The sequence below is a fragment of the Maylandia zebra genome, linkage group LG2, assembly GCF_041146795.1.
Source record: "Maylandia zebra isolate NMK-2024a linkage group LG2, Mzebra_GT3a, whole genome shotgun sequence".
NCBI classification, from domain to species: domain Eukaryota; kingdom Metazoa; phylum Chordata; class Actinopteri; order Cichliformes; family Cichlidae; genus Maylandia; species Maylandia zebra.
In genome coordinates this window covers 36,337,614-36,365,469 of record NC_135168.1, presented here as the reverse complement: position 1 = coordinate 36,365,469, position 27,856 = coordinate 36,337,614, and the positions used below count along the sequence as shown (strand labels likewise).

Sequence of the window (27,856 nt, the reverse complement as noted above, 5' to 3'; positions counted from 1 at the left end):
CACACTTAAATCATTTTATTAATCTCACGTTGTGCAAAGCCGGGTCCTTTCTATTACACTTTTCAAACATTCAAATCCAACACACTCATATATACTAGAACCTTCTTTCTACCTACTACTACAACTTTTATTGCATAAATTCTGTGCCCTTTCCCACCACAAACTTTTAGTACTGTACATTGGAAATATGGCTAGGATTGTTAGTATAATTACTTGGACACATTATGTGACAAAAATCTAAGGCACTAGAAGTCATAGACGATGGTCCGCATATTCTGCTAAAGCACACATAATTCTAGGACGATGACGATGACAAACGAGAAATTCAGGAGAGGCTTTTTCTGCTCAACGAATAGATGTGACATCACATGGGAAATACAAAACGGGAGCACGGGTTTCATCTCTTCTTTCATAGCCAGAACCCAGGTGCTCATGTATGGATACTGTGTATTAAAAATGAGCCTCAACACAGTTCAGTCTGTCTCAAGATATAAAATCTGATAGGCACAGTTATGTCCTAGTGTGGCTAATCTCCAGTTGAGATCAAGATCCATGTACACGTGTACAGCAAAGCCTGAGAAGGAGCAACAGGTGGTATCCCACAGCGGAAGTCACCTCACCTGTTTGAACTTTTGAGCCATCACGGCCGATATGTTTTGATAACATCTTTGATAGGCCTCCGGCATATCGGACAGCAGGCATTAATCTGTCTTTTCAACTTGAGCCCGCAGTCGTTGCACAGGCACATATGTCCGCAGGTGTAGATAACTGTGTCGACCTCTTGGTCAAAGCAAACGGTGCATTCTCCGTTTTTTCCTGCAGAGGGCAGTTCTGAGGCAGTGAGAGCCGGAGAGGTGGGAGGACTGAGAGGCGAGCTGGGAGCCGTCACTGGAGAAAAAAGCAAGAAAACATATGTGGGTATTTTAAAAAAGAGCAGACATGGGTGCATGCAGACAGATACCTTTAGGTCATGTTGTTATAGGAAGAAAATTCCAGGTTCAGATCAGCACTACTACTACTTTTATTCATTTGTGAATGAGTTAGTTTTATGTCTACTTTTACATGCCTTTTTAATTTATGAGCCAGTCTTAATCTGAGACCAAAATATTTGCTAAATTATCAATGCTTAATACAGCAGCAGAGTTTACTGGGGCTTAATCAACTGATTGTTGGTCATACATAATACAAGAACCCACACAAACCCTTATTACAGTGATCTTGAGAGGGTTTCTATATACATTGTAGCCTTGGGTATGTTGTCAACATTTGGCAACTTACCCAGAGAGGATTCAGAGGCAGAGGAGGATCTGTTGACACTGAATGCCAGGTCTGAGTCACTGTCATCTGGGCTGCTGCTCTGTGAAGTGGTGGGGGATGTAGAAGGAGGACTGGACTGCAATGTTCCTGTGTCGCAAATATAAATACACATGAACAAACTCCATATAATGTAGTGGCTTTTAAAGGTGAGCTGTGTAGCTGGTATGTTCTGGGGCAATGTGCCCTTGAAATGTTTGACAGTAACACTAGAGATTTGGGATTTATTCTGACCATGTCTAACCAGTCAGATTAGATATGCACGTGTCCTTTGTGGACTGATTTTACTTTTTCTTTTAGGAGAAAATCGGGGGATCAGAAACCGTTAAAAATGAGACTAGGAAAGAGAGGTCACAGCTCAAGGCTGAACAAGCTCACATAGACGTAAACTATTCAAATGCCTTCAAATTCCTTCAGCCTGGGAAAAAATGAATTGTAGGGGGTAGAATAGACTTTCATTATTTTAGTACTAAAGCAAAACATTTTACGGAAATATGCTCATTTGTTTTGTGTCAAAGAGATGAATATGAAGATTGATGTCACTCTTGTTCTGTACATTACATAAGCTTGTCTCCACATATACAGAACTGCATGCCACAGACAGTATCACTGTGCACAGAAGAAGGTATCACATAGTTTGTTTTTTTTTACTCTCCCACACTCATTTTGTTTGGAGATTATAGGGCAGGAACTATAGACTTAGATTCACTTCCCTCTCTGCATGGATTTGTTCATTAGTCTGCTTGTTTCAAGAGACATGTGACTTTAAAAGTTGTTTCCTTTTTAAACTTTAAACATTGAGAGTCAGTGAAACAAGTAAGGGCATGCTGTTGGGGGATTAGCTGGAAATCCACTCAGGCCAAATGAATACGCTTACAAAAAAACAAAACACGGGAAATGACACATGCCCAGGCTAAAGGCGTAACCTATTTACTGAGTGGGAAAACAACAGGCAACTTCTCAGTCATGACTGAACAAGAGGAATTTTGATCACATGATATCTCAGTTATTTTTGTGCCTTCTCTTTAATGCAGTTTTTTTAAACACAATGTAAACAAGTTTATAAAAGAATCAGACCAAAAATTCTTAGGTAAAGTAATTCAAAGCTAGAGTGTACCAAAGAGTCTTCTTGTCTTTGATTACAATAGATGTGTCTTTTGCTAGTAGCAGCTAATATAAAACTGACAAGCTTAGCAGGTGGCTATCTGCTACACTGCACTTGTAAATGGAGGCCTTAACCATTTTTTGGAGTTGCTGTTGATGTTTTGTGACACAGTTTTAATGCAAATTCCTCACTGACAATATGCCCAGCTGTGGAGTTATTTGTGCATGTGAACAAGACTTCAAAGGTAATTATGGAGTTCCACAGGGTTGTGTGCTGGGACCACTACTTTTTATGTTATGAGTGCTTCCTTGAGGCAATATTATTAGAATATATGGTATATATTTTCTTTGCTTAATGGACGATACCTGGTTTTATTTATGTGTGACGTCAGATGACGAATCAAAGAAATTAGTTAATCAACAGGTGCATTTTAAATACGTAAAGGGCTGGATGTCATGTAATTTTCTTCTCCTAGATTCAGACAAAATTAAGTCCATCTTTGTCCTTCTGCGTGCGCATTAAACAAATAAAATGACTGCTTTCATTCAAATGCACAATATCTCTAAAATTAGAAACACCGTCTCTTAGAGTGATGCTGAAAAACCTAATTCTTGCACTCATTACTTCAAGGCTGAATTGTTATATTTCATTATAAGAGAGATCATATTTCTCCAATATTGGTTTCTCTTCGCTTGCTAAACTGAGAACTGAAGTTAAAACTCATCCCCTTACATACAAAACTTTTAAAAATCAGGCCTCATCATATGTTGAAGACCTCATGATACCCTAATAGACCAGTTCATTCTCAGAGGGAAGGCTTATTTATGGTTCCTAGAGCTTCTAAAAGTATTTTCAGCTATCAGGCCCCTGTCCTGTGGTACCAGCTCCTAATTTGGACTCAGGCAACAGTCAGTTTTAAGATTAGGCTTAAAGCTTTCGTTTATAATAAAGCTTTGAGTTTGGGCTGAATCAGGTGACTCTGAATCATCCCTTAGTTATGCTGCTATAAGCTCAGGATGTTGGAGCTATTCTCCTCCACTTCCCATGTGTTTATACACCAGTGCTGTATGTCATTAAATCTTGTCTTCTCTCTCCAAAGTGTGTTTTTAGTCCTGTCTCCCTATGCTGTCTTTTTTTTTTTCAACTCAACCCCAACGAGGCATGGCAGATAGCTGCCACTGCCTAAGCTTGGTTCTTCCTGTCAAAAGAGAGTTTTTTCCTTCCCACTGTTGCCAACAGCCGACTGATTATTAGAATTCTGCCTCTAATATTGTAGGGTCTTTACCTTACAATAGTGCCTTAAGGTGACTGTTGTTAAGATCCATAGACATATGGATACCATAGACGTATACCTTGCTCACCAAGCTTGCTAATATTAGCTGATAACTTCTAACTTAAAATAATGTATTTCGTCTAACCCTGGGTACTGCTAAAGTCAGGGCTGCAAATGCATGCTGGCAAACAAACTGGTAAAGTTGTGGTGGGCAAGTCCCTACAGTCTATGGTAATGTAGTCTGAAACTGGCAGCCTCAAAGAGATGAGGAGTAAGCTACAGAGGTCTGGCAACTTCTTTCAAACTCCTTACCCTTAGATATTTATTTCATCTGCATGCTAGTAGTCCTTAGCCTTGAATGACACTGACTCAAGTGACATCAATTGAGGCACATTACGAAACACTGCAATCTGTTTTATGTAATGCAGTGATATTACCTAAGACCTGTAACTTTTTTATTTAGTACTTTTTGTTTTTCTTTCTGGTTTTCCTTCTGATCTAATTGGACTAATTACCTTAATAAAATTCAAGGACATTGGGAATTACAGTGAAAAAGGAATAATAAATATCGGGGTTTGATTCTTGATATTGATTGTGTGCTGCTTTAAATACACGTACCAAGTATCCTGAGTCTGTTAACAGCCCCATGCAGGGTGAAAAAGGCCCACAGGACCTGAGAGGAGTCCACACAGATCAGCCTGCCACGTCCCACTCCGTTCACCCCGTGGTGCACCTCTCCACTGGGCAGCAGACTGAAGCTGAGCACGTCTCCAGAGCAAGGCATCGGGAAGACCCGGTGCACCACCCAATACTCTTTGCGGTCCAGAAGAACTTCAGGGTCTGCTGGAAGGTCCCCAGCATGTAGATTAGCTGGGTCGCAGGATGTTAAACCAAATGACAACGCCCCAAAGTATGGCAGGCCCAGGTGGCCAACCTCCACGTACAAAGTCTCACCCACGTGAAAGGGCCTGTCAGTGAACACCAGAGTCCGACTGCTGTCCAGAAAATGAATGCAAGCAGCTGAACGGTCTGCAGAGAGTATTACATCAGAGCCACGGATGAGGTGAAAGTGCAAATCATTGTCCAGAGGAGAAGAGAGACCCCGGACCACCCTTGGGACAATGAATCCAGTGGAAGCAGATGAGGATGATGTGGAGGAGGAAGAGGTGGAGGAGCAGCAGGGGATGAGCTGAGTGTAGTTATTGAGCTGGAGGTTGGCCATCTTGGCAGCAGCCGCCTGGTTGTTTTCCAACTGATTGTTGCTGTAATTGGCTGAGTCGTGGCTACTCTGGGGGAGATAGGCACTCAGACGGGCCGCACTCAGGCAGCTGGATCCCACACTCTCAGCAAACGTGCTGTCTGTGGTGGAAAATATGGAAAAGCAAGTACGTGACTTGGACATAGAATTACATGATTCTTCCCAGATAAGCTCAGGTCACTTCCTTTCTTGGTGTTCCTTTTCTCTTTGTTCTAGGAATGCCTTTTCATAGTAAAACTATGACATGAAAGCAGTAAGCCCTGGGATCCTATTTGTGTTGCTGCAGACTCTTTGATGTCTTTGCAATGTGCTTTTTTAGTTGTTGTTTTTTTTTTTTTTTTTGGTGAGGTAAGCACCCAATAATTGATCTGATTATCACATACTGTGGGAATTCTAATAGGAAAACAATGGTAACAAGGCCCTTAATACAAGTTTGACTTTTTCAGTTGTTTTCTTTCAAGCAATAAATGCTTCAAAATAAAACAACAGAAAATAATTAGATTTAAGATTTCGAAATCATGCTATAATTGGTATTTTTTAGCTATAAAGAGAACAAACAAAAAATAATAACAAATAAATGGACCTGTTTCAGACACATTGCTCATTAATAAACAACTATGAAAAGTAGTACATTAAGGTTTTTGAGGATTTCCTGTATTTTTTAGCAGTGCAAAGCAATTCTCGCCTTGAGCATTGTGTTAAAAAAAGACAGAAAAAAAGACATGTTGGCATCTATGACATTTCTGCAAAAGCACTTCTGTCTATCCGTGTTGGTATTTAATGCTTATTCTTACCGTTGCTGACAGCAAGCAGCTTTGAAATAAGAAATCAAACATGACTTTCACACAGTAAGCAACAACAGTTTGCTGACATCCTTTCTGATAAATCCTCTTGACGGACACTCCAAAGAGAGCTAGACTAAGCATCTGTGCTTAGAGCCCTTCATACGCCGCTCTTGTTATGATGTTTGTTGTGCTGTTAAATAAACCTTCCCTCTCAGAACAAATAAGCTCTGTTGGTCCTGAGCTCGTGTGTCATTCAATATTTTATTTGCCTCCCTATTTCATTTCCTTTCTTTGCCATTGTGTGCTCTCTAAACGGCCGCAGTCCATGCAGAGAATCCACAGCACAGCTGAAATTGTCTGTTTTAGAGACTGATATAAACAAGTCTGCCGCTAGTAGTCCTCCTTTGACTTATGATGCATTCCTTTATTACTATTTCTAGTGATGCAGGAACAGTTGAGCACACTGGCCCCTTACCAAAGCTCCTGGGATCTGCCGACTTGACCAAACAAGGCCAGAGCTCCTGTCAGACTGAAGATAAACACACCCAGTACATATGAGAGGGAAGCGCAGGGGAAAGGGTGATGGGAATGATGGCAGAGTCAAGGGAGAATGTAATAAAGTGCAGGAAACTGATAGTAAGAAAGTTTGAAAGGAGGAGAAGAAGAGTGGTTTGAAGTGCTCAGGCTGAACCGACTACTCACTACAAACTGACTACTCCTACAAACTCATCCTGTGGTGCTGCAGGGCTTTGTAGAACTCCCAAGAAGCTGCTTGAATTTGCTGTGAATGTGTTAAAACCATAAAAATATGTCACTGCAGTTAAAGCGTTCTAGCTGACTGATGAAGCTGAGTAAAGTTATTTTCATCCTTTTCCAAAAAGTTCGCGGCTCGCCTCACTCAGCTGCAGTCCCAACAGAAAACATAAGCATTTGATTAGGGTGAGAATACAACAACATAAGAAGATGCTTACCAAGCAGTGTGACCTCCTGAGTGATGCCGTAGATATCTATGATGGCCCACAGTGGACAGCCGATGCTGAGTCCACAGTGAAAGAGGATGGGCTCGCCTTCGTTGATGCTATAGAAAACTCTTCCATGGCGATCAGCCCAGAAAGCCAAAATGTTGTCCTTCAGGGCCAGTCTCTCGGGCAGAGCCTTGGCCCAGTAACCGGGCCGAGTCACCAGGTCTGGGCAAGCATACTTGGGGATATCAGCAGCAGCTAATTCACTGGGATCCAAGCTAGTAAAACCAAAACGTAAAGCTCCACTCCATCCAGTGTGCACACCAGTCAAGCGAAGACGCACCTGAATGACACAGTGAAATAACCTTTTACTTTGATTCTTTAAATGAATACCTCCTTAAAAAGTCTCAAAACTAATTAAGGAAAGTAAACAAACCTTTTCATAAAGGTGCACAGGCCGATGGCTGAAAGTGATGCCGTTGCAGAAACTGTTCTTACGGGTGGCACGCCGAAGCTGCCCATCCAGCCTGATGTTCTTGCCTTTAGCATGTGGGTGAAAGCGAGGTGACTCCATGTTGATACTGACTGGGGGAGCAGACGTTCTTCTCTCAACAGCTGCCCCATTGTTAGGCAGGGTGTAGTACTGCCGAGTAGCCACCGGGCGGGGTTGCAGAGTTGTATCTACTAGTAGAGAAAAGAGGTACAATAGAGAAAAAAGGCAATAAAGAGCCTGCTAATTATATGTATATAGCTGGTTTAGAGGTCAGAGGTAAGCCCAAAGTTGCATACTTTATTCCCCATAATAAGTTTTTTAAAACTCTGCTCTTCCCAACAAGGAGTTTCTTTTAGCATGTAGTCCATATTTACAGTATAAAAAGGCAAACTGTCCCAAATCAGTCATCTCACCACATCCGTAAGGGGTATTTATATCTCAAAATGAAATACTGTAAATTTAGTCAAAACCATGTCCACGCAACACCGGGAAACATAAAAAGTAGTGGGCTTGGCTAAAAGTAACATAAACACACACACACATATCTATATATATATATATATATATATATATATATATATATATATATATATATATATATATATATATATATATATATATATATATATATATCTGTATGTATGTAGAGAGAGAGAGAGAGAGAGAGAGAGAGAGAGAGAGAGAGAGAGAGAGAATAATAATAATCATTTTAACATCTCCTCCTATTTATGAGGTACACACATCTGTGGCCTAAAATCCCTGAATAACGCATTTGATTCTTCCACAGTTATCTTCAGAAGTGGTGGATGAATCACACAGTGCCTAGTCAGTATAGAAATACCCAAATAAAAAAAGCTTAATCTTTGATCTCATCTTCATAGGAGTCAATGCCCTTCTGGGGAAAGGAATTTCTTTATGAGCAAAACAAATTAACAATGTTCAGGAATCAAACAGGACAAACCATAAAGTATCTCAAGAGAGAGCTGGGGTGGGGGGGCTTGGGTTAACTATTAAATGGCATTAAAGCTTTAGACTATTGTTTAAGGTATAGATTGGCTCAGATTCAATTTTCAAAGGGATGCTGGGTTTCTACACTCCACCGGGGCCGCAGAGTGATTACATTTGTTTAAAATTCACAGCGAAAAAGACAATAACTCAGTGAAATGTTCCACAGTACATTTCCTAAATTAGACATTATCACTGATTATATTCTAAACTATGAAGCAGCAGCAAGAACATCTGTAACATCTCAAATGATGTGCTGGTGCCCCTTCCCTTTCCACTCTAGGAATTTAGCTTTTGAAAGAGTAAAATATACTTTGGTCAAATGGAGTTGGCCAGACTATGTTGGGGCTTAGCCTATAGGCCTTCAGCTCATCTGCCTTGCTGACAGAGTGACATAGTGGGAGTCTGCAGTTAAAGGACCAAGCCTGATATAGACACTTGTTTGCCATTATTAGATGAAAGGCATAGCACAACAGGTCATGCAGCAAGGGACAGCTCACAGCAAGGTCTGTGTTAGCCCTAGCTGGTTTCTCTCATGAATACACATTACATTGGCGCCACAGAGATCACTGGGTACTTATTTCTGAAAAATAAGTACCCAGTGATCTTTCAAAATGTCCGTATGCCATTTAGTAAACCTGCCACCATTTGGCAGAGTCATCTTTGAAACATCTTTTAACAAGCGAATCCTCTGCTGAGCATTCACTCTAGTTGTTCATTCCTACCATCTGAAACAATCCACACCAAAACTACTTTGCTAGTGTGAGAATGAGGTCATAGTTTTGAGCCATTGGATCAGTGTTTGAGTCATTGGCTCAGTGCATGGTATTCTATGGCCTTCATAGCCGCCAGATTTCAACCCAACTGAGCAGCTGTAAGACCTTTTGGACCAGGATGTTAAATAACGCAGTCCACTGTCCTAATCACGACACCATGTGGGGGAATATATTTTAAAAATGGTCATCAGTCCCTCTAGAAGACAGGCACAATGGGTCACTGCGAGGTATTCTATGGCCTTCATAGCTGCCAGAAATAAACCCAAGAGAACAGCTATAGGACCTTTTGGACCAGCGCATTAAAAAATGCCATCCACTTTCCTGTTCTGACTGATTCTGTCCACTGGTTATTCCTTCAATCTGTCACTCATTTCTAAGTCATCTGCAGCTTTCTGGAAAGAAGCTTAAATTAAGATTCAAAATCAAAAATCTGTGCAATCTAATCTGAGCTGGAGCCATTTTACAGTGAACAAAGTCCAGGCAGCTGATCAGAAATTGTTTTTTTTTTTTAGTTCAGCTAATGTGGTGGTGGAGGTTATTGCCGTCAGACAAATTCCTTGCATACAGCATATTCAGTATCTGCTACCGTACATGAATCAGTTGGCTTTGGAGAAGAGTTGGGGCATGGGAACGTTGTCTTGCTCTTGATGAATAGAAAAAAGCGCAAATAAATGCAATCATAAGACTTCACAAGACAAACTGCTGTGCCAAAGAGAGCTTTTTGATAGTAAATTTGATTATGTGCATTCATCAGAGTTATCTTTGGCCACGAGATAATCAGGCTCTTTAGTCACTCATATGTCTCAGACGTATGTGTTCATCACATTGTAAATGATTCAGTGAGCAAGACAATATGGATTTTAAGGGAATTTCCTGGTAATCACCTCTAAAGCCAACCAAATAACTCTGTGCGATGAGAAGATATACTCTGTGATATGGATTGCATAAATGCAGATATTTGATTAAAACATTAATAGGATCCAGGATGCTCCTGTTTTTCTATGACTAAACATTCTCAGGCCAAACCCCACTTCAGCTGCTCTGGCAGCAACCACATCGTTTAGCCAGTGAGTGGGTCTGTTGGGGGCGTGAGAGGGTGACAGACATTAAATCAAAGTGATATGTGGAACTGATTATCAAGTAATGTGCTCTAGGTGTCACCATAAAGTGGCTCAGAAGGAGGCATTCTGAGAGCTCATTACAGCAGCTTTATTCAAAAACTAGGGGCTGACAATCAACCCACATGCAAATCACTGGCAATCACTTGAGACTGTACTTTACATAAAACACCTCTGATACTCGGAGATACTGGAAGCGATCAGCAGCAAATATAGTTGCATATATTAAGAATGTGGCCTAGTTTCATATTTGTTCAGTTACTGTTTGTGGTGATTTTTCTTGTTTTGCTTCTTGATGTGTCCTTGTAGTGCGTGCCCTTGGTGATTTTAGTCTGTAATCATACCAGAATCTAAGGCAAATAAACAGCCAGATATTTGCTGTTAGTGCCACACATAAAGAGAAAAAAAGGAAGCGGGAAGTAAAAAGGGGGGGAAAAAGCTAAATCCTTGTTTATCATAGCAATGATGACACTAAAAAAATGAAAATAAATAAATAAAATGCTTAAAATTTAAATCAATTTAATGTAAGTGTTGTATGTTCAACTAATTTGCAAACAGAAATATAACTGAGGGCAGGTTACCCACTTCCTCACTGTATGTTCTGTAGTTATTTATGAGCTAAATAACTGCCATATTATTTATGTAGCTACAGTTTATTAATGCCCAAGCATCAGATCCCCAGCATTAGCTTAAATAGTCACTTTTCTGACTATTTTCGATGCTAATGCTCTCAAAATTTTGAGGCCACATCCCTTTGTATAAACCTCGTAAATGATGCTTTCAAAGTGATTATGAGGAGAAACGCGACTGCTGCTGCTGCTGGAGCGCTCGCTTGGACTCGCTCCCTGGGAATCACGCTCTGCGCCCCCGTGATGGGAAGCGCGTCTGTACGCAGAGCGAACACAAGTAGGACAAGCCATGTGTATCACTGGGTATCAAACCGTTCCGCACAGACACCCTATCTTGTGTAAACATTACCAGCCTCGTTAATGATAAATCAGTAATGAGCCTCACCTATCAAAGGTTTAGGTGTTGAATTTCCCATTATATCCAGAAATTTCTCGCGCCGGCTGACAACTTAATCCCGATTGCAGTGCTTCTCTGTCCATCCATGTATCACGGGTCTGCTGAATATTTGCCTGGACCTGCTTCAGTCTTTAGTATCAGTGCCTTCCGATCGCTCTGTACCTCCCCGCTGGACCACCGACACGCTCTTCTTAATGTCAACAGCAAGCGCTGCGACAGGCAGATACCTCCAACTGGCGCACAGCAGCCCCCTCCTTTCTTTAGTACGGGCTCCCCTCTGCACGACTTTAAAGACACAGCGAGCATAGACACCCCCCCCCCCCCCACCCCCACCTCTTCAAAAACATCTCAGAGCCTCTTAATAATTAATCGTGATTTAATCACCGCTATAATGAAGCCCCGTGGGCGTGTAGCCTTTAAGACAAACAGTATGTTTGATAGAGATGCAAAAGGAGAGTCTGTTGAGATATTTGCATATAATAACTGCATGCTGGAAAGTTTGGCAACAATAAAATGACTCCATCATGGCTGTTTAACGGATGTGGCGGTAGTAGTGGCAGGGGGTGGGGGTGAATTAATCTACATAAAGTTAACAGATAGATTGATAGATAGCAAAACTGTAAATCACAGAACCCTAAAGCAATATACACACCAATGGCAAGGGGAGCGACCCAGATTTTATCACTCACTCATAGAGTGCACGGCAGATAAGGATTCCACACTTTTGATAAAAGTCCAAGCATTGTATGAGGAAATCCCCTTTTTCCCCACCCTATCCTCTGTCCTCCCACAGCCTTGACTGCTGTGCTTCTCTCAAGCTGTTTCCTGTCTTCTGGACCGCACTGCTCTCTGAGGAGCCATGGCCTGCAGGGCTTGTAGGAATCAGAACATCAGTGAAGGGGGAGCTAGGAAAGCATGAGCATTACAGAAGCCCGAGGTGCAGCAGCAGCAGCAGCAGCAGCAGTGTGACAAATATCATGAACAGAATCTGTTCTTGAAGAAATGGAAATGCATGAATATTTATGCTCGCAAATGATACGTCCTAGACGTCACCATCATGGCAGTGACTAATTGGAAAGCATGGCAGAATTAGGTGGTTCGTGTGTGCGGGTTGACTGTCAGCACAGTCAACCCGCCAATTTGCAAAGGGATGGGGGGGAGAAGTGCCGCTGGTTTCTGGTAGATGACAACATGGTCATATTTGATCTAACTCAATCTGAGGGCAAGCAAGCCTTGTGTGAGATGGTGTTTGGGTGAAGGCAGACTGTAACTAAATATAACTCAAAGACAAAAGCGTTTGTTTCTTGCTCCTCAATGCTGTTTGTTTTAGCAGGATATGGTGGCTCCTTATAAGCGCCTTGGTGAATGGTGTAGGGGGTGAAGCGAAGCAGAAGTGAAATTCCCCCTGCCCTCACCCTTGCCTCCAAAAAAAGAGTTGCTACTGCAAAGGGATTAACAAAGGAAGTGAATATGAGGCTGCAATGAGTTCTGCAATCAAGTTTAACTGTAAACACAACAGAGCTGCAGGAACAAGTGCTGCTACTTCCCCCTGATGCTTGATGTACTGTGTGAGTGCAGACTACAGGGTGTTAATGAAACCATCATGATTACTAGGCTCACTTTGCTCCAAAGAAAAAGAACTGTACTTTTTAGGATCGTTTTTTGCACAATCATTGCAGAAACAGTGGGGCATCTGCACAAATATCCACTGTGCGATACTTGGGGAAATACACTTTCTAGAAACTGCCTTCCTAAAAAATTACATCATCAATCTTTCCACACAGGGCCCTAATACAAATGGATGATAAATTACAGGGAAAAAACAACAAAGTGTCTTAGTAGGTGCTGAGCCACCACATCCTGCCAGGATAACTTCAATGAGCCTTGGCACCGACTCTCAACTGGAGGGATTAAACACCGCTCTTGCAAAAGATATTTCCTCATTTGGTGTTTGGATGAGAACGTCATCTGACACATCAGTCTAAAATCTGCCACAGGTGTCCAATTTTGGGTTGACATCTGGTAATTTTGAAGGCCATAAGAGATAATTTACATAACTTTAATGCTCATTAAGTCATGCAGCGACTCCTCGTGTCCTTTTAATGGAAGCATTGTCATCCTCAAAGAGACCACTGGCACTGGATAATTAGCCACTGAATAACTGAGAAATGGACCCAAAGCATATCAGCAAACTGCTTCCCAGAGTATAACAGAGCCATCAGGTCACTGTTTTAACTTGTCACATGCCCCTTCTCAATGTCATATACACCAATGAGGCATAATATAAGGATGTAAATTAGTTAGCTGCAGACCAGTCAGGGTTCCCATGCTGATCTCCATCCAATTATGATGCATGTGAGCATCATAATTGGACCGTGGAGCAATCGAAGGTGGCCTGGTCTGATGGATGACTGTTTCTTTTACATCATGTGGATGGATGGGTGTTTGTACTTACCTGGGGAACACCTGGCACCAGGATGCATTATGGGAAGAAGACAAGCCAGCAGAGGCAGTGTGATGCCTTGGGTCCTGCCATCCATGTGGATGTTACTTATGTCATGTGGCAGGATGAATGTTATTTCTCGGTTCAACCCACTTTCGGCCTGACGCATTAGGGGGGCGCTACTATAAATAGCGGCCATTTGAGCGTTCCTGGATCGCTTACCTGTGATCTCCTTTTTGGTCACCTGACTTCCCTTGGTGTTGCAGAGATCATTTGCGGGTTACCCTTCTGAAGCCTCCATCGCGGCTGGAAGGTGTTTTGTCATTGTAGTGCGTACATTACCTTACTTGGTGGTAAACAGGTATTGTTTTTAGGTCGTAGCTGTAGAAGCCTCCTATGAGCCACTCTGCTCATGATTCGTGACGCTGTTTACTCAGTTTTGTTACGATCTCTGCCTTTTATTGTTCTTTTATAGTAAATACTTACTATGCTTTGCAGGAAGTGTGGGCCTTAGTTTTACAGAACGCTAAGCTAACTGAAGTGCTGCTGCTTTGCTTTTACTGTCTGTTCCTGTCGCGAGGTTTCTTTTCCTGCTGCTGCCAGCCTTTTAAAGTGGAAGTCAGCGTGGACAGCGGCCATATGCATGCTGCTTATTAATAAATTGTCAAACTGTTTTTATCATCGAACCTCGTCTCTGTGCTGAGTATAACAAACCTAAGTGCCTTCTTGGTGATCAGTATTACTTCCAGTATTCTTCTGGGTGAAATTCCCAGGGTGGCGTTGTCTTTTAAACTGTGAAGAGTATTTACTTTATTCCCACCTCGTGCTGCTACACTTATATACTATGTACCTAATCATTGTTTCAGACCATGTACACCCTTTCATGGATGGCTGTGGCCTCTTTCAGCAGAAATGGTTCAGCAAAGGTTCGAAAAGCACAGGGATGAGTTTGAGGTGCTGAATTGTTCTCCAAATTCCCCAGATCTCAATCCAATCCTTCATCTCTCTAGGATGACAAACAAGTCCAATCAACGGAGGCCCAACCTCGCAAGTTGCAGGACTTGCAGGATCTATTGCTAACATGTTGGTGACAGATACCCCAGCACACCTTCAGGAGTCTAGTGGAGTTCATGTCTCAATGGGTCAGGGCGGTAAATCAAAAGTGAGACCAGGACCATATCAGGCGGGATGTCATAATTTTATGCCCGAGTGGTGTATTTGTATTTAGCGATATACATATTACTTGATTTTGCATACGAGTAAACACACTGTGTATTCCCACAGTGTAGTTTTTAGTGTACCAGTTACACTCTAACTAAACTATGACCTTCTCCTAATTCTAAAAAAAAAAAGATGTGGCTTCTAAAATCAATGAAGCAACATATTTTTGTTAAAGAGCTAAAAAAAATAATCTAAACCAAATCAATGTAGTGAAAAAACTGTGGTCCCAAAAGGGGCATAAATCACATTCTCCTTGGTAACAGTGTTAGAATTTGACAAAACAGCACTATTGCATTTGGAAATGGTTTGGTTTAACTATAAGTGACAAAGTCCTCTAAGGGGTGTAATAATTATAACATGGGGCAAAGAAGGAACTGAGGTGGCATTAACCGAACATCAGATATTAACACGTAAGACTGTTGTTCATTTCCCTATTAACTCAAAGACCACTGTCTAACCTTAATCACGCACACCTGGCATAAACCACAATTTGGCCCATCAAACAGAAGTGCTTTAACTGGGGGGAGGTGATGTGCTGTTTCACATCAAATTTATTTTAAGCTCTGACTTTCAATTTACACTTTCCTGTGGCACTAAGGAGCCATGTACACTGGCAAGCTTTTGAGATTTTGGTGTGATTAGTGAGTGCGAGGTGCGAACGTGGATTAATCCAGAGCGGAAAACACCAGCAAAGCCAGCTGAAGCGACATACAGTCCAGAGGAAAAGCTGCATCTTTAGAGCAACGGTGTGCTCTAAAATACATAATAATGCATACGGTCCCCCTTTGGGATATTAAGCATGTGTAATGCAGTGATATCAATGGCTCCTACAGCGAATCAAGTTGTTTCCAGAGGAGGAGGGCAGACATGCCTCGTTTGCCCAAGGAAACTTGGCCCGCGGCAGCGCGACTGCTGCCATGCAGAGCAGCGCAGTGACTGGTCCTTGGACAGCAAAGTGTTACGTTTGCAGTATTTTAAATCTCTTTAAAGATTCAAAGGCATGTGTAGAAATGCTGAGCAGATGGCTGTTTGGGAAGGTTTGTGTGTGGTGGTCTCAGTATCAGGGGGAGGGCTGCTGTCCAAACCCCAGCCACTGATCTAATGGATGAAGTGAGTCATACCCACCTTCAATGTGAACACAACCATCTCCATCAAACACACATGGGCCAGCACAATAAGCCGCATTCATACAACAATGTTTTTCTGGTCACCTTTTTTGTTTTTGTGCACTGTTTTCTACTACGGTGCATTCACATCTGTTTCCAATGTGTCCTCCTGTCTTTTCATTAGGTCGACTCTTAACGGGCCACTGGAGTCAAGCACCTGCTTTTCAAAAAACGCAGTAAGAGTTCAACTATTGCCAAGGCCATTGTGTCAGTAAAAAGCCTCTCACGTAGATGATGAAACACTCAACGTTTAAAAAAAAAGAAAGATACAGTTTTTTGTTTTGTTTTATAAATCAAAGCAACTGTGCAGCATTTGCCTTTAATTGGAGCCATTTTAGGAGGAGTTCTTGCCATGTGCTTGGTGCCCTCACAGACTGTTTTAATTTGCAAAATCCTCAGATCATAGGACTGAATGCTGTGGTAGTTTCAAGAAGACAAAATGCTTGGTTTCACTTTTGCAATTTCACATTTCAGTAAATTAAAAACACCACTGGTAGTGAATCACTGACGAGTGGTGTAAATTGAGAAGATGATGCAGTGTAATGCAGTCGTTTGACAATCTGAGCTTTTTAAAAATGATGTTATCTATACATAATTTAAAAAAACTAAAACCTAATTATACATATATATGAAGAAAAGGGTGAAAGATGACAGTTAAAGGAATGCAAATCTTGAAAGGTGGGCTACACATGGCTGAAATCCACAGCTGGAAGCGAAGAGTGGATGACACAGTAATGTTAATAATGGTAAAGGACATAGTAACTGTGGTATGGGGGGGATTTCCTGATTCAATTTCCATTGAGGGAGTCTAAATCATGACATTATGTAACATGTCAGGCCCTAGCTTTAAATGACCTCTGCTACTCTGACAATGGAAGCAGAAGCAAGGCGGCACTGAGAGAAAAACAAAATCTGATGTTATTCAGCATTTTAGATGCACAAAAATTTGCTACATCTTACTAAATTGTAATTTCTGGTAGTGAAACATGAAGCTGTGTCATGGCTCCTCCATGTTGTTTCAGGCCTCACTGTCAGTGGGAGGCTTGCTAAAAATGTCCTTTCAATGCATTTAACCAGATGCACAGACAGTCTTCTTCCTCCATCTGTTCTATTGTCTCGATGTTCTCTGGGATGAGGAGCGGATGCACCACCAGAGGAGATGCAGGAAATACTCTTGGCCGAGAACGTCTTCTAGCCTCTCGCACACTGTCTTCAGATTCAGGTGTGGCTCAAGACGGTGGTCGAATTAAGGTATTGCCTAATGCGAAATTCATACCCTTACAAAAAATTTCCATTATGGTATAAGTTGGAGAAGTCTTCAAAAGCACACACACTGTGTTGCGTAGACATATAATCTTAATGTGTTCCTTATGCATTCATCTTTTAATCTACTAGACTGTAGCTTATTTGATGTAGTGGAAAACTACAGTTGTCAGAGGGCTCATCGGATCTCAGACTGGTCTCCAGTCTAAAGAGGAATAGGAAGGCTTATTGATGCCCGGGTCAAGGTCTTTGTCATCTTTAACATGACTCCACACAAACAGCCACAGGCTCACTCCACACAGTCTGTCAGGCATGCTCCAGAAAGAGATGTTTTTGTCGAGCACTAAAATTTACGAGCTAAAGCCATATATTTTTAATCATCATTGAAGAACGGTGAAAAATAAAAGGGGATCTCGTGAAGATTAAAAGTAAATAATGCCCCAATAAACAGAGGTCTGTGTAAATATGTGCGTTTATAACCAACCCGGTCTCACCGCAGTGTAAATATATTTTTAAGGGATCATATTTTGAAAGGCCGGGTAGATGTTGTCAACCCGCAGCCTTCCACTGCTGCACCGCAGTTGTGTAAAGTCCCGTGCCATATTCACATTAATCCTGTGAGGGCTACAAAAGTGAGGCAGTGAATTCTTGTGGTCTGTATTAAACAACAAAGCTATATTTAAGAAAATTCCAATTAAGCCTCTTAACATCATTAGAGTTTATGACACCGTTCAAAAGCAAACTACCTCCCAAGCAATTTAAGGCTTGTCAGAATTTGCCTTCCGGGTCCCAAATTCGAACCTCTAAATTGATTCACTCTCAACTATTCAGCGGAAAAGAATTCACAATCTCATTAGAGAAACTCAAGTGGTTTGAGGGGAACTAAACTGCTGAGCAGCCAAGTTTAGGGACTTTTCAGCTACAACCATTTTGCCATTTTAATCCATGCCTTTATGTAGTTTCCCTTTCATGTGTTCATCACGTAATATAATGTCTCGCTAAAGCCGGAGCAGCATTTTATTAAAGTTAATGTTCCTGAAAAGTGGAGCGTTCAGTTTGTGAAGCATTGAAGTGTGCTGGTAAGCTTTAAATGACATGACAGAATAATGTGGACTTTATAGGAGACATACAGGCTTGTGTGTTACAGTTAGAGCTGGATATTTCCTTTCATTTGTTTGCAAACCGCTCCCCCAGTAACCTTGACCACAAAGGGCTCGATGACCGAGGGCAGACCCTGAGGTTATGACACAAAATACTTTTGCTATTATTACCATGTCGGTCACAGTGTACATGAGATCTAAGCCCAGGTTCAGCAACAAACCTGGCTAAGCTCTCAGTTCGAGAAAAAAAGTTTCTATGAAGTCAAAAACAAAACAAAAGACACAGGAACAACAGCCAGCAGCCGTCAAACCCAATCCTGAAAATGGTGGGATACTGGGTAAGACGCAAATAAAAACAGAATGCAATGATCTGCAAACCTCATAAACTCTCAATTTATTCATAACAGAAAATAGAAAAGATATCAAATGTTAAAACTGATAAAAAGATGAAGGGGCTAAGGTTGTGGACATGAGGTCGACCAGAGCACCAGTGACCCCTATATCCATCCATGGAGTCTCTACAAGAAAGGCCAAAGCTGCCTCTACTTTCTGAGACGACTGAGGTCCTTTGCCATCTGCTCAGGATTTCTTGTGGTGTCCAGTGCCATCCTATGTGCTTTGGTGCGCTGGGGCAGCAGATTGACAGTAGTGCATATCAACAGACTCAATAAACTGATCTGCAAGGCCAGTAACGTTGTGGCTGTGAAGTCTGACTCTCTGGTAGAGGTTACTGTCGATACTGGAACATCTCACGCTGGACAGCCACAGGAGGACATTCACCAGAAGCTACGTCCAAACTGTGGCTGGACTATTTTCACTTACATTATCTTGTTTATACTGTTGTACATTGTATTCTTTAACTTTGGAATATCTAATCTAAAACTATGCTTTGAGTGCCTTAGTTGGACTTATGAGTCTGCATTTTCTATCTTTTGTGTTTACATTTTTATGCCTGCAACAAAACAATTTACCCCCGGTGGGATTAATAAACTGCTATGCTATTTCGTTTTAAGAAAAATAAGAAAAATTTCATGTCTGGTAGAATCTGATGCCAGCAACACGTCTCAGAAAACTTGGGACAAGGCAACGAAAGGCTGTAAAAGTAAGTGGTACTAAAAACAAACAGCTGGAGAACATTTTTACAACTAATTAGGTTAATTGGCAACAGGTCAGTGACACAATTAGGTATTAAAAAAGAGTGTTAGTGAGGCAGATGTGCAGATGTTCACCAATTTGCAAAGAACAAAATGTCCAACAGTTTCAGAATAATGTCCCAGAACATAAAATTGCAAAGAATATTTCATCGTGTATTGTCAAATATCTTCAAAAGATTCAGAAAATCTGGAGAAATCTCTGTGCGGAATGGACAAGACTGAAAATCGGTACTGGGTGCCCGTGATCTTCGGGACCTCAGATGGCACTGCATTGAAAAAAGCGATGAAAGCACTCCGTCATGGAAGTCACTGCCTGTGAACCCAGTTTTCCAGGCAATGCAAAGAAATACATACGAAGCCGTACGTAAACGAAGTTAAAATGGACTGAGGCAAACTGGAAAACCGATCCGTGGTTAGAAGACTCGAATTTGAAATTGTTGTTATCAGTGCTCAGTTCAAACGCCTGTATCTCTGCTATAAAGGGAAATCAGTGCCTATGGAATTGGCAGCTGGCACATCTGGAAAGGCACCATCAATGCTGAAAGGCACAAGTACAAGTCATAGAGCAACATATGCTTCCATCTTTTTCAGGGAAGTCCTTACATATTTCAGCAAGACAATGCCAAACCTCACACTGCCCCTATTCCAACAGCATGGCTTTGTAGTAGAAGAGTCCGGGTACTGAAGTGGCCTGCCAACAGTCCAGACCTTTCACCAGCTGAAAACATTTGACCCATCATGAAACAAAAAATACGACCAACAAGACCCAGGAGCAGCGAGCAGCTAGAATCCTATGTTAGACAAGAATGGGACAACATTCCTCTCACAAAAGTCGAGCAGCTGATCTCCTCACTTCCCAGATGACAGACAGTTATTAAAAGAAGAGGAGATCCTATACAGTTGTAAACATGGCCCTCTCCCAACTTGTTTGAGACATATTGCTGCCATGAATAGAAAATGACCTTGTTGTTTTCTTAAAATAGTAACTGTTCTAAGTTTAAACATTTTATAAGTGTTTTATTGTGAATTTTAAAAGTGGGCTTATGTTTTTTTTCCCTTGGAAATCACTGCATTCTTTTTTTATTGACATTTGGCACTGCATCTCAGCTTACTGGAATTGCGTTTCTTTGACCATTAAGGTCCACCTGATTTGTCTCACAGTCCAAAAGGAGAGGGGCATATGGAGGAGCAGACAGCTACTGCATTACATAAATGCATATTTCCATTCAGCACTCATCTCTTTCCATTGCTCTGCAGTTTGTAGCCAGAGACAGTATGACAGACATAAGCTGCATGTAGGGTAACCTCCCTGTAACTCTAGCTTTCCTGTTTTTCTACTAATTGCCCCTTCTCTGGCCCTCTCTTGGGGGTTAGGAGTGATACGCAGGACTGTTCTGCTGAAAATTTCCCATACAAGGCAGAAAAAATACAGTGTTCTGCACATGTCAAAAGTCGTAGAAGCTACTTTGTTGCTCCGGTCAATGCCTAATTTATCGGCGCCTGAGCTTTAAATGTTATCAAAATAGTAAAACTCCCTCTGGGTTCACCTTATGGCTGATGATAGATGCCTATTATTTTTGTGATTTCACCACAGTTTGTGTATTCTAACCACTTCCCAAAAAAAATTATCCCCCGATCAAAAACATCTGAGCAAACTAAAACAGAGGCTCTAACACAAAGCAGTTTTTGTTCTCCACTGGACTGTGCACCATGAAGGACATATAAATGAAACTCCAGGGGGCACATAAGTCAGGCCTCTCCTTCCCTAGTTCTGGGTGCATGAGTCACTTGTGTCAACTGTCATAAAAGAAATTCAAGCCACTAGCAGCACCAGAGGTTCAGTAATAACGTGCTGTTCTTTTTGGTATCTAGGCCAGTTTGAAGGCCCGCAGCTCTGCTCACTGACCCTTAAATGAAGAGGCTCGAGTTTGTCTTATAACACATATCATGCCAACTAGCACATCTTTACTTTAACGGTAAAGTTTAATTAGCAAATTTAATATCATTAAAATGTTTAGCGGATGGCAGCATCAAGCAGAGACCTCTGGTGAGGAAAACTGGAAACCAGTGCCAAAAATTGCAGTTCCTGAAATTGCCACTTGAGGCTTACTCCAAAACTGAGTCAATCTCCATAAAGTATAAATAAACATGCTTACAGTTACAAGACCAAAGCATGATTTAAAGGAATCATCTGATAAGATGAACAGAGAGTCCAATTTTATTTTCATTTTACTTGTATGTTACTTATCTAGCACATCTCTTTGTCTATGTGAGGCTAATGCTATCAGGCTAATACTTTTGCTAGCATTAAAGAGCAAATAACTTAGAAGTCCACATTCCTGTCCAAATATGGTCACATTTGGCTCTATAACAACAAAATATTGACAGTCTTCAAATGACTCATGATAAAGTCTTCAAACTACGACATTGCAACCATTTGGTCACATTGCAGTTGCTGTGTTTAACGTCTATATACAGTCCATGACAAGTCTTTGTTTAAAGTCCAACGGAGAATCACATCATTCTGCTTTCAATAAAAGTAACAATTTTAGTACATTTTTATATATTTTACCTGTAATCTTAGCTGCCCATTTTGCTTCCTTTCCTGCTGCTATGTCCTTGTCTTTTACCCTATTGCCTCGTTGCATGTTTTTTTCCCCCCCACTATTTTAAAACAAAGCAGCAACATGTAGTCAGAGAAACATCTTGAGCTGAGGCATGCTCCCTGCCTCGCTGCTGACTCGGGTGGGTGTAGCTAATTACAGAGCAGGTCCCGTATTGTCCAGGTCTCCAGGGAAACAGCTTTCATCCATCCCTAGTTCCCATGGTGCAGCTTGAAGCTAAGGTGTGCGTACTGACTCTTCTGCTAGCGACCATGCTGTTTGGGACGGATGCACTTCACTGAGCACATTTAGGCTGTTTTCTTTCCTGCTGCTTGAGATATAACTTCAAGATCAACGAGTGAGATGCACAGCATAACAGATCAGTGATGGTGAGTCCATAAAAAATGATCAAATCAGTCAGCAAATGACACAAAAATCATGGCACCCCTCTTGTTATGTGATTCAGGTGTTTATACAGAGGTTTCTCTTACAACTATATATTTGATACTCTACAAACAGAGAGAATTTTTCAGGAAATATGAAGACAGAAAATTATACTGGCTAGCCGGGTATCTGCATCTTATCACTGTCTCTCCAGACAAAGCAGAAGAAAAATAAACGATGTATGTGGTGAAACATTGCTCCTCGACAGATTTGCAAAACTGTGACTGTAGTTCAAACATGACGCTAAGACAAATAGGCAGCCAAAGTTTTCCTGCGATTCAGATCATCTTGTTTTGGTTGACCCAATCAGACTTCAATGCCAAAATAAACACCTTTCTCACATAGAAGTGCAAGAATGATTATTTTTTTTTGTGAGAATTACTTTTTTGTTTGTTTCTAATCGCAAAATAAGACAGATGAATGATGAACTTTCTAAACTTCAGAGTGAAAGCAAAGGACCGCTTTGATTTATTCAAAGTAAACTCATGGTTTTGAACAAAAATATTTGGAGAAACTGATGAAATCTTGATATATACAATTTAGCTACTCATATCTTGTGTTTTTGTAGATTTCATGACTAACATGTTGATTTTTTTTCCCCTGTACAAAATATTTTCGATTTTCTTTTCTCTAAATCATATAAAGGTGGCCAGCATCTGACATTCAAATGTAGCTGTTAATTCAACTGTCATAAAAATCTAGCAAAGCTGGAATGTGCTGAACTGGACACAAGCTGCTATCCGCAAGCCCAACTCCAAAGACAAACTGCATGTCGGACATCAAAGACAACTGCCGTGGAAAGGCACGCACCAGCGGGAACTCTGTAAGAGGATATCATGTCGAGGACCTTGTGAGATGTTACAATGTACAGTATGCAGTTAAAATTTTCAGGTAAACAACAGGGCCCAGTAACAGGTAAAGACTGCAGCTCTGGAATTTGTTCTTATTTTATCCAGGAGAGGAAAGACGAAGTTGTGGGTGCCAGAAAACCCCAATGCGTAAACTTTTATTTGAAGCAGGAAAACCGAGTCAATTTCACAGACGCTCTGTTCCCCTATAACACTTCTACACTGCTGAGTGCTTCCGCCCATCTGTTCCCCTTTTCCTGTTCTCTCTCTGCAGCCAATGGGTCAATCACCAGCCACACCCTTTATCGTAACCCCCCTCCCCTTCTAGCATCATTTGGTGGGCTTTTTTGGACTTGTTATTTTTCTTATCTCTCCTTAAAGCAACCCCTCTTTCCTTTCCTACTCCATGACCCTCTTTTTCTCTCCCTCGCTCTCTCGTCATGACATCGTTCATGTGACACGTGTGGGAAACTTCTGCAGGGCCCCTGCTTCAGACAGGACACTGATATACTGAGAGTGCTGGATGACAGGGCTATTTTTGGAGCTTGTAAATATGAGAACTTCCTTTCCTAAAGTATATCTAATATCCCAGGGGATTAGCAACAACAAGAGACATAATTACTGTGTGTCTGTTATCAATTAGAGTGCAGCTTCTTCTGCTTTTCTCTATGTTTTATTGATAAGACAGAGATCCACAGTACCAGCCCTTTTCCAAGGCTAGCCTACAAGTTGCACAACAAAATCCTTTTGTCTGTATGATAGCATTTTCAGGCACTTCCACGTATTATGCAGTGTTACACTTAGGTCATAGAGAGACATAGAGTCCATCATCACAGTGTGAAAGTGAGGCTCAAGTCCTGTTGATGTTTTTGTGACTGCCAAGACTCATCCATGAGACATTACACCACAATGCACCAACAACAAATGCATACTTCAGGGTGAAAGGCAGAATTATAGCGTGCTGGTGGGCAGACAGCTGTGGACATCAAGGACAAGCAATCCTTATTATACTTTTTTTTAAGTCTGCTTGGACTCCGCCTCGACGAGGTATGCATCCATGTTGGTGCATTGTTGTGTAGCGCTTTGCAAAAAAAGCAGATCTATGATGTTTTTCTCCTTTCTGCAGCTCTCACAATCCAAGTTTAGACTCAATCATTTTTTACGTTTTGCCAACACCTTGACTCATAAGCGTGCAAGTATAAATGCAAACCCCTTCTACAGTGTAGGCCCTTTAACGCAGTACTTGAAATTAGGCTTTCACCCCAAGATTTATGGAGCCATCCCAGCACACGGTTCAGAAGGTAGTCAAACCTTCTCCCCTGTTTGGAAGTGAAGAGACAAGACAAGGAGCAAAATAAAGTGGAAAGATAATTGAATTTGACCTTTGGAGGAGGAAGCTGAGGCTGCGATGAGGGAGATCTGGGGTTTGTTGCCAGTGTTTTAACAGAAAACAGACCACACAGCATGAGAGCCGGGAACTGCTCTGAACAGCCGCAAACGGATTAGCTTTAACCAACTGACTGGACCTATTTATAAAATTGAAATCAGTATTAAAAATGTATGGCGACTGCTTACAGCGTGACTTCCCATCAATGAAGATGATTAATAGGTGATATATATGCACCGAATATTACTGCCGAAATGATAATGTCTTTCATATTCTTTCTTCTTTTGCCTCTCTCTGTCACAGGCGCACGCACAGCCGAGTGGTCATAAATAAAGTCAGCGCTGCTTAATGTTTAACTGAATCCCTCTTTGCCACCCAAGAGCTTTGTTATGAATGAGGGAAATGAACAAGTTCACACAAAGGACATTCTTATTTTGATATTCATATAAAATGCAGGCAATCTGTAACACATACAGCATGCAACCTAAACATGCATGAGATCTGAAGACAACAAATCAAATTCTGCTCTTTTTTTTCTACAACCACTTCTCTCCTCCGCCTCATTGTAATTTGAAACACCAGCCTGGCAGATGCTATCAGGTCTTCTGCTGATTTTATATGCTTTAAAAGTACCATTAGTCCTATAAAGAGAAACCCTCTTGTTCTGTGAAGCTTTTAAATATAGGAAAAACCCAATGAGCGGTCACTAGACAGTCACATTTGTTGCCTGAAGCAAAAAGACATAAGGATCTACTTGCACTTCATTGCAGAATAAGCATGCAGCTGCTTCACAGAATGAACAATGGATGCTTAAATAGAAACAAGTGTTTCTGTCCAGTGCTGCGACTTAATCCAGGGAAAGACTCCGATGAAAGATGTAGTTCAGCTTGTCCACAAAAGTCCAATGAAGTCATACTTCGACTTGCCAGTTCAATCCTGAAGTGCTGATCCCTCTAATAGGGTCCCTCCATAGAGCGATATCAATATGATACAATGGCACCACCTAGCGGCGCATATGCGCATTTCTAAAACGCATTCCTCTGCGATCATAGCAAGTACAGAATGTTTATATGTACGTGATTAAAGAGAAAAAAGATGCCAATGTCTATTGAAAATAAAATAAATAAAAAAACTGTGTAGATGTATAGAGGCATAAATAAATACAGGAAAAAGAAAGAAACAATAGTGGGACCAAAAATTTGAAAACACAGTCAGTTTGTATATTTTCCTTGCTTCGAGATTACATTAGTTCTCCACCAGTCACTTCCTTGTCTGTTCTCACAAGCTTTTTTGTGTGTTTCTCATCAGCCCCTCGGGGGTGTTGGGGAAGCTATGAAGTGGCCTCTTTTAACCTCTCTCAGCCCACATGGACCTCAATATAGCAACAATATGAGCAACAGGCATTTCCTGTCTGTCTGAAAAAGCAAATACAGAAGTTTAGTTTGATTAGGGTGTGGGGAAAACGTGATGACACTGGAGAAGGGTTTCAGCTACAAAATGTGTTGTTTTTTTGTTTTATGTGAAAGTACAAAGTTTAATGTTAAAAGTATATGAAAAAGAGCCAGAAAACATGACTGGAATTCATATTATTGTGGGACAATTGCGTGTGGTGCTATGAATAACCCTGCATTCATTAAGGCTCCATTGTACGGTGGCTTATACATTCACCTAACACATGAAACATTCCTAGTACGATCCCAGTAGGAGACACAAATGGTTGTGTCAGGAAGGTCATGTGGTCTAAAGACCTGCCAAATCAAAACATGCTGGTGAACAGAGGCATGTCCAAAAGAGAGGCGTGGGGAGGACCAGTGCCACCTAACCCATAATTGATGCCCCCCACTAAAGATATGATATATGAACTAAAGCACTACTTATATCTAAAGTACTGCTATTATATCTTACAATTAAACACCATTAGATGAGCACATGGATAGGGCTAGTAGGGATGTAACTGAGTGCATTTATTCAGGTTGAATATTCTTCTACTTTAACTAAGTAGTTCCATGTTATTCTGCTTTCTGCTTTTACTCCATTATATTTCAGATGCAGTTTTTACTCATTGTACTCAATATTGTTTAGTTTAACATTTTAGTTGCCTATTATTTTGTAAAGTAATTGTATTATTATAGCTAAAGCTACAACAATTATATAATAACAGCAATAATAACGATCCAGTTATATCATGAATAAGATTATGAAAAGTCATTCAACATAAGGAGTACTAGTTTTTAGGCCCACCTAAAAACTCTAATCAAAATTCAAGAGAAAGTGATACATTTCCTTGAAATTTTTGTTGAATATACATATAAAACAACAGGTTTTTGAATGCAAATTTTTAATGCTATCCAGTCATACACAAACAGATAAGGCCAACGTGTGACCCACCTTACACTGGGACACAAACTTCATTATGGTTCAGTAAATTTAGGTCAGAGTACTATCACAACCTTACTTCCTCCTATTATGGGTTTAAATTTACTTTTTTATATAAATAAATGTATATAAATATGCAACTGTACAAACTTGTCAGTAACTTCAAACTGAATTTTTGTTACTACTGTTGCCCACCTGCAGTACCCTCACAACCCACCAGGGGGCACTGGCCCACACTTTGGCAGTACTAATAATAATCATCACATTGTCACATAATAACCACTTTGTCCTGGTTCTGTAACAAGAACCAGAGCCATAGATGAGTCTGTAAGTCATGTCTTTTTAAGCCAGTTTCTACATCAAATTCCTTTGCAGTACCTCTGCTGTGCTCTTGATCTCCCCTGTGACACCCCATTCCAAAAATCCTGAAAACGCCCCTACTCATGGCTAAGGGAGCAGCCACAGATGTTTTTTGTTTTTGTTTTGTTTTTTTAACTAAGATTTAACAGATTGAAATGATACACACAGAGAAATAAAGTGTAAGGCTTACCCTCTGTGCTGCAGCTCAGCTTCTTTTCTCTGCTGGAGAGGGGCAAACCAAACAAGCCAGAGGGAATGCTCAAGTTTGAAGAGTGGTTATTTCCCATGTTGTCTCCCCCAGAAAACAACACTTCACATTTATCACTACAGAGCTTCTCTTGTCGTGTACAGTCTCTGCAGACTGGCGGGATAGTGA

General features: G+C 41.1%; 1 protein-coding gene across 4 annotated transcripts; it reads right to left on the bottom strand.

Annotated features, from left to right (window-relative positions):
- On the bottom strand, nucleotides 1–27,853 carry neurl1b (neuralized E3 ubiquitin protein ligase 1B). Of its 4 annotated transcripts, none has more exons than XM_076891902.1 (6): nucleotides 27,671–27,853; nucleotides 7,134–7,378; nucleotides 6,707–7,040; nucleotides 4,311–5,051; nucleotides 1,279–1,404; nucleotides 1–888 (listed from the first exon to the last, which is right to left on the bottom strand). In XM_076891902.1, the coding sequence occupies exons 1-6, from the start codon at nucleotides 27,765–27,767 to the stop codon at nucleotides 641–643; spliced, it is 1,791 nt and encodes a 596-aa protein (XP_076748017.1). In that variant the 5' UTR covers nucleotides 27,768–27,853; the 3' UTR covers nucleotides 1–640. The 4 variants fall into 4 exon arrangements, with proteins under 4 accessions (XP_076748017.1, XP_004541075.1, XP_014267543.1 ...); XM_004541018.2 differs by having other exon boundaries at nucleotides 7,134–7,381; nucleotides 27,671–27,848; XM_014412057.2 differs by lacking the exon at nucleotides 27,671–27,853 and adding an exon at nucleotides 11,104–11,369 and having other exon boundaries at nucleotides 7,134–7,381.
- Between the last annotated feature and the right edge of the window lie 3 nt (nucleotides 27,854–27,856).

Excerpts from the sequence above, each read along its gene's own strand:
- neurl1b (XM_004541018.2), bottom strand. The coding sequence starts at position 27,767 with ATGGGAAATAACCACTCTTCAAACTTGAGCATTCCCTCTGGCTTGTTT. Across the intron at positions 5,052-6,706 it reads TCAGGAGGTCACACTGCTTG|ACAGCACGTTTGCTGAGAGT; the intron begins GTAAGCATCTTC and ends TTTCCACCACAG. Across the intron at positions 889-1,278 it reads TGCCTCTGAATCCTCTCTGG|TGACGGCTCCCAGCTCGCCT; the intron begins GTAAGTTGCCAA and ends TTTTTTCTCCAG.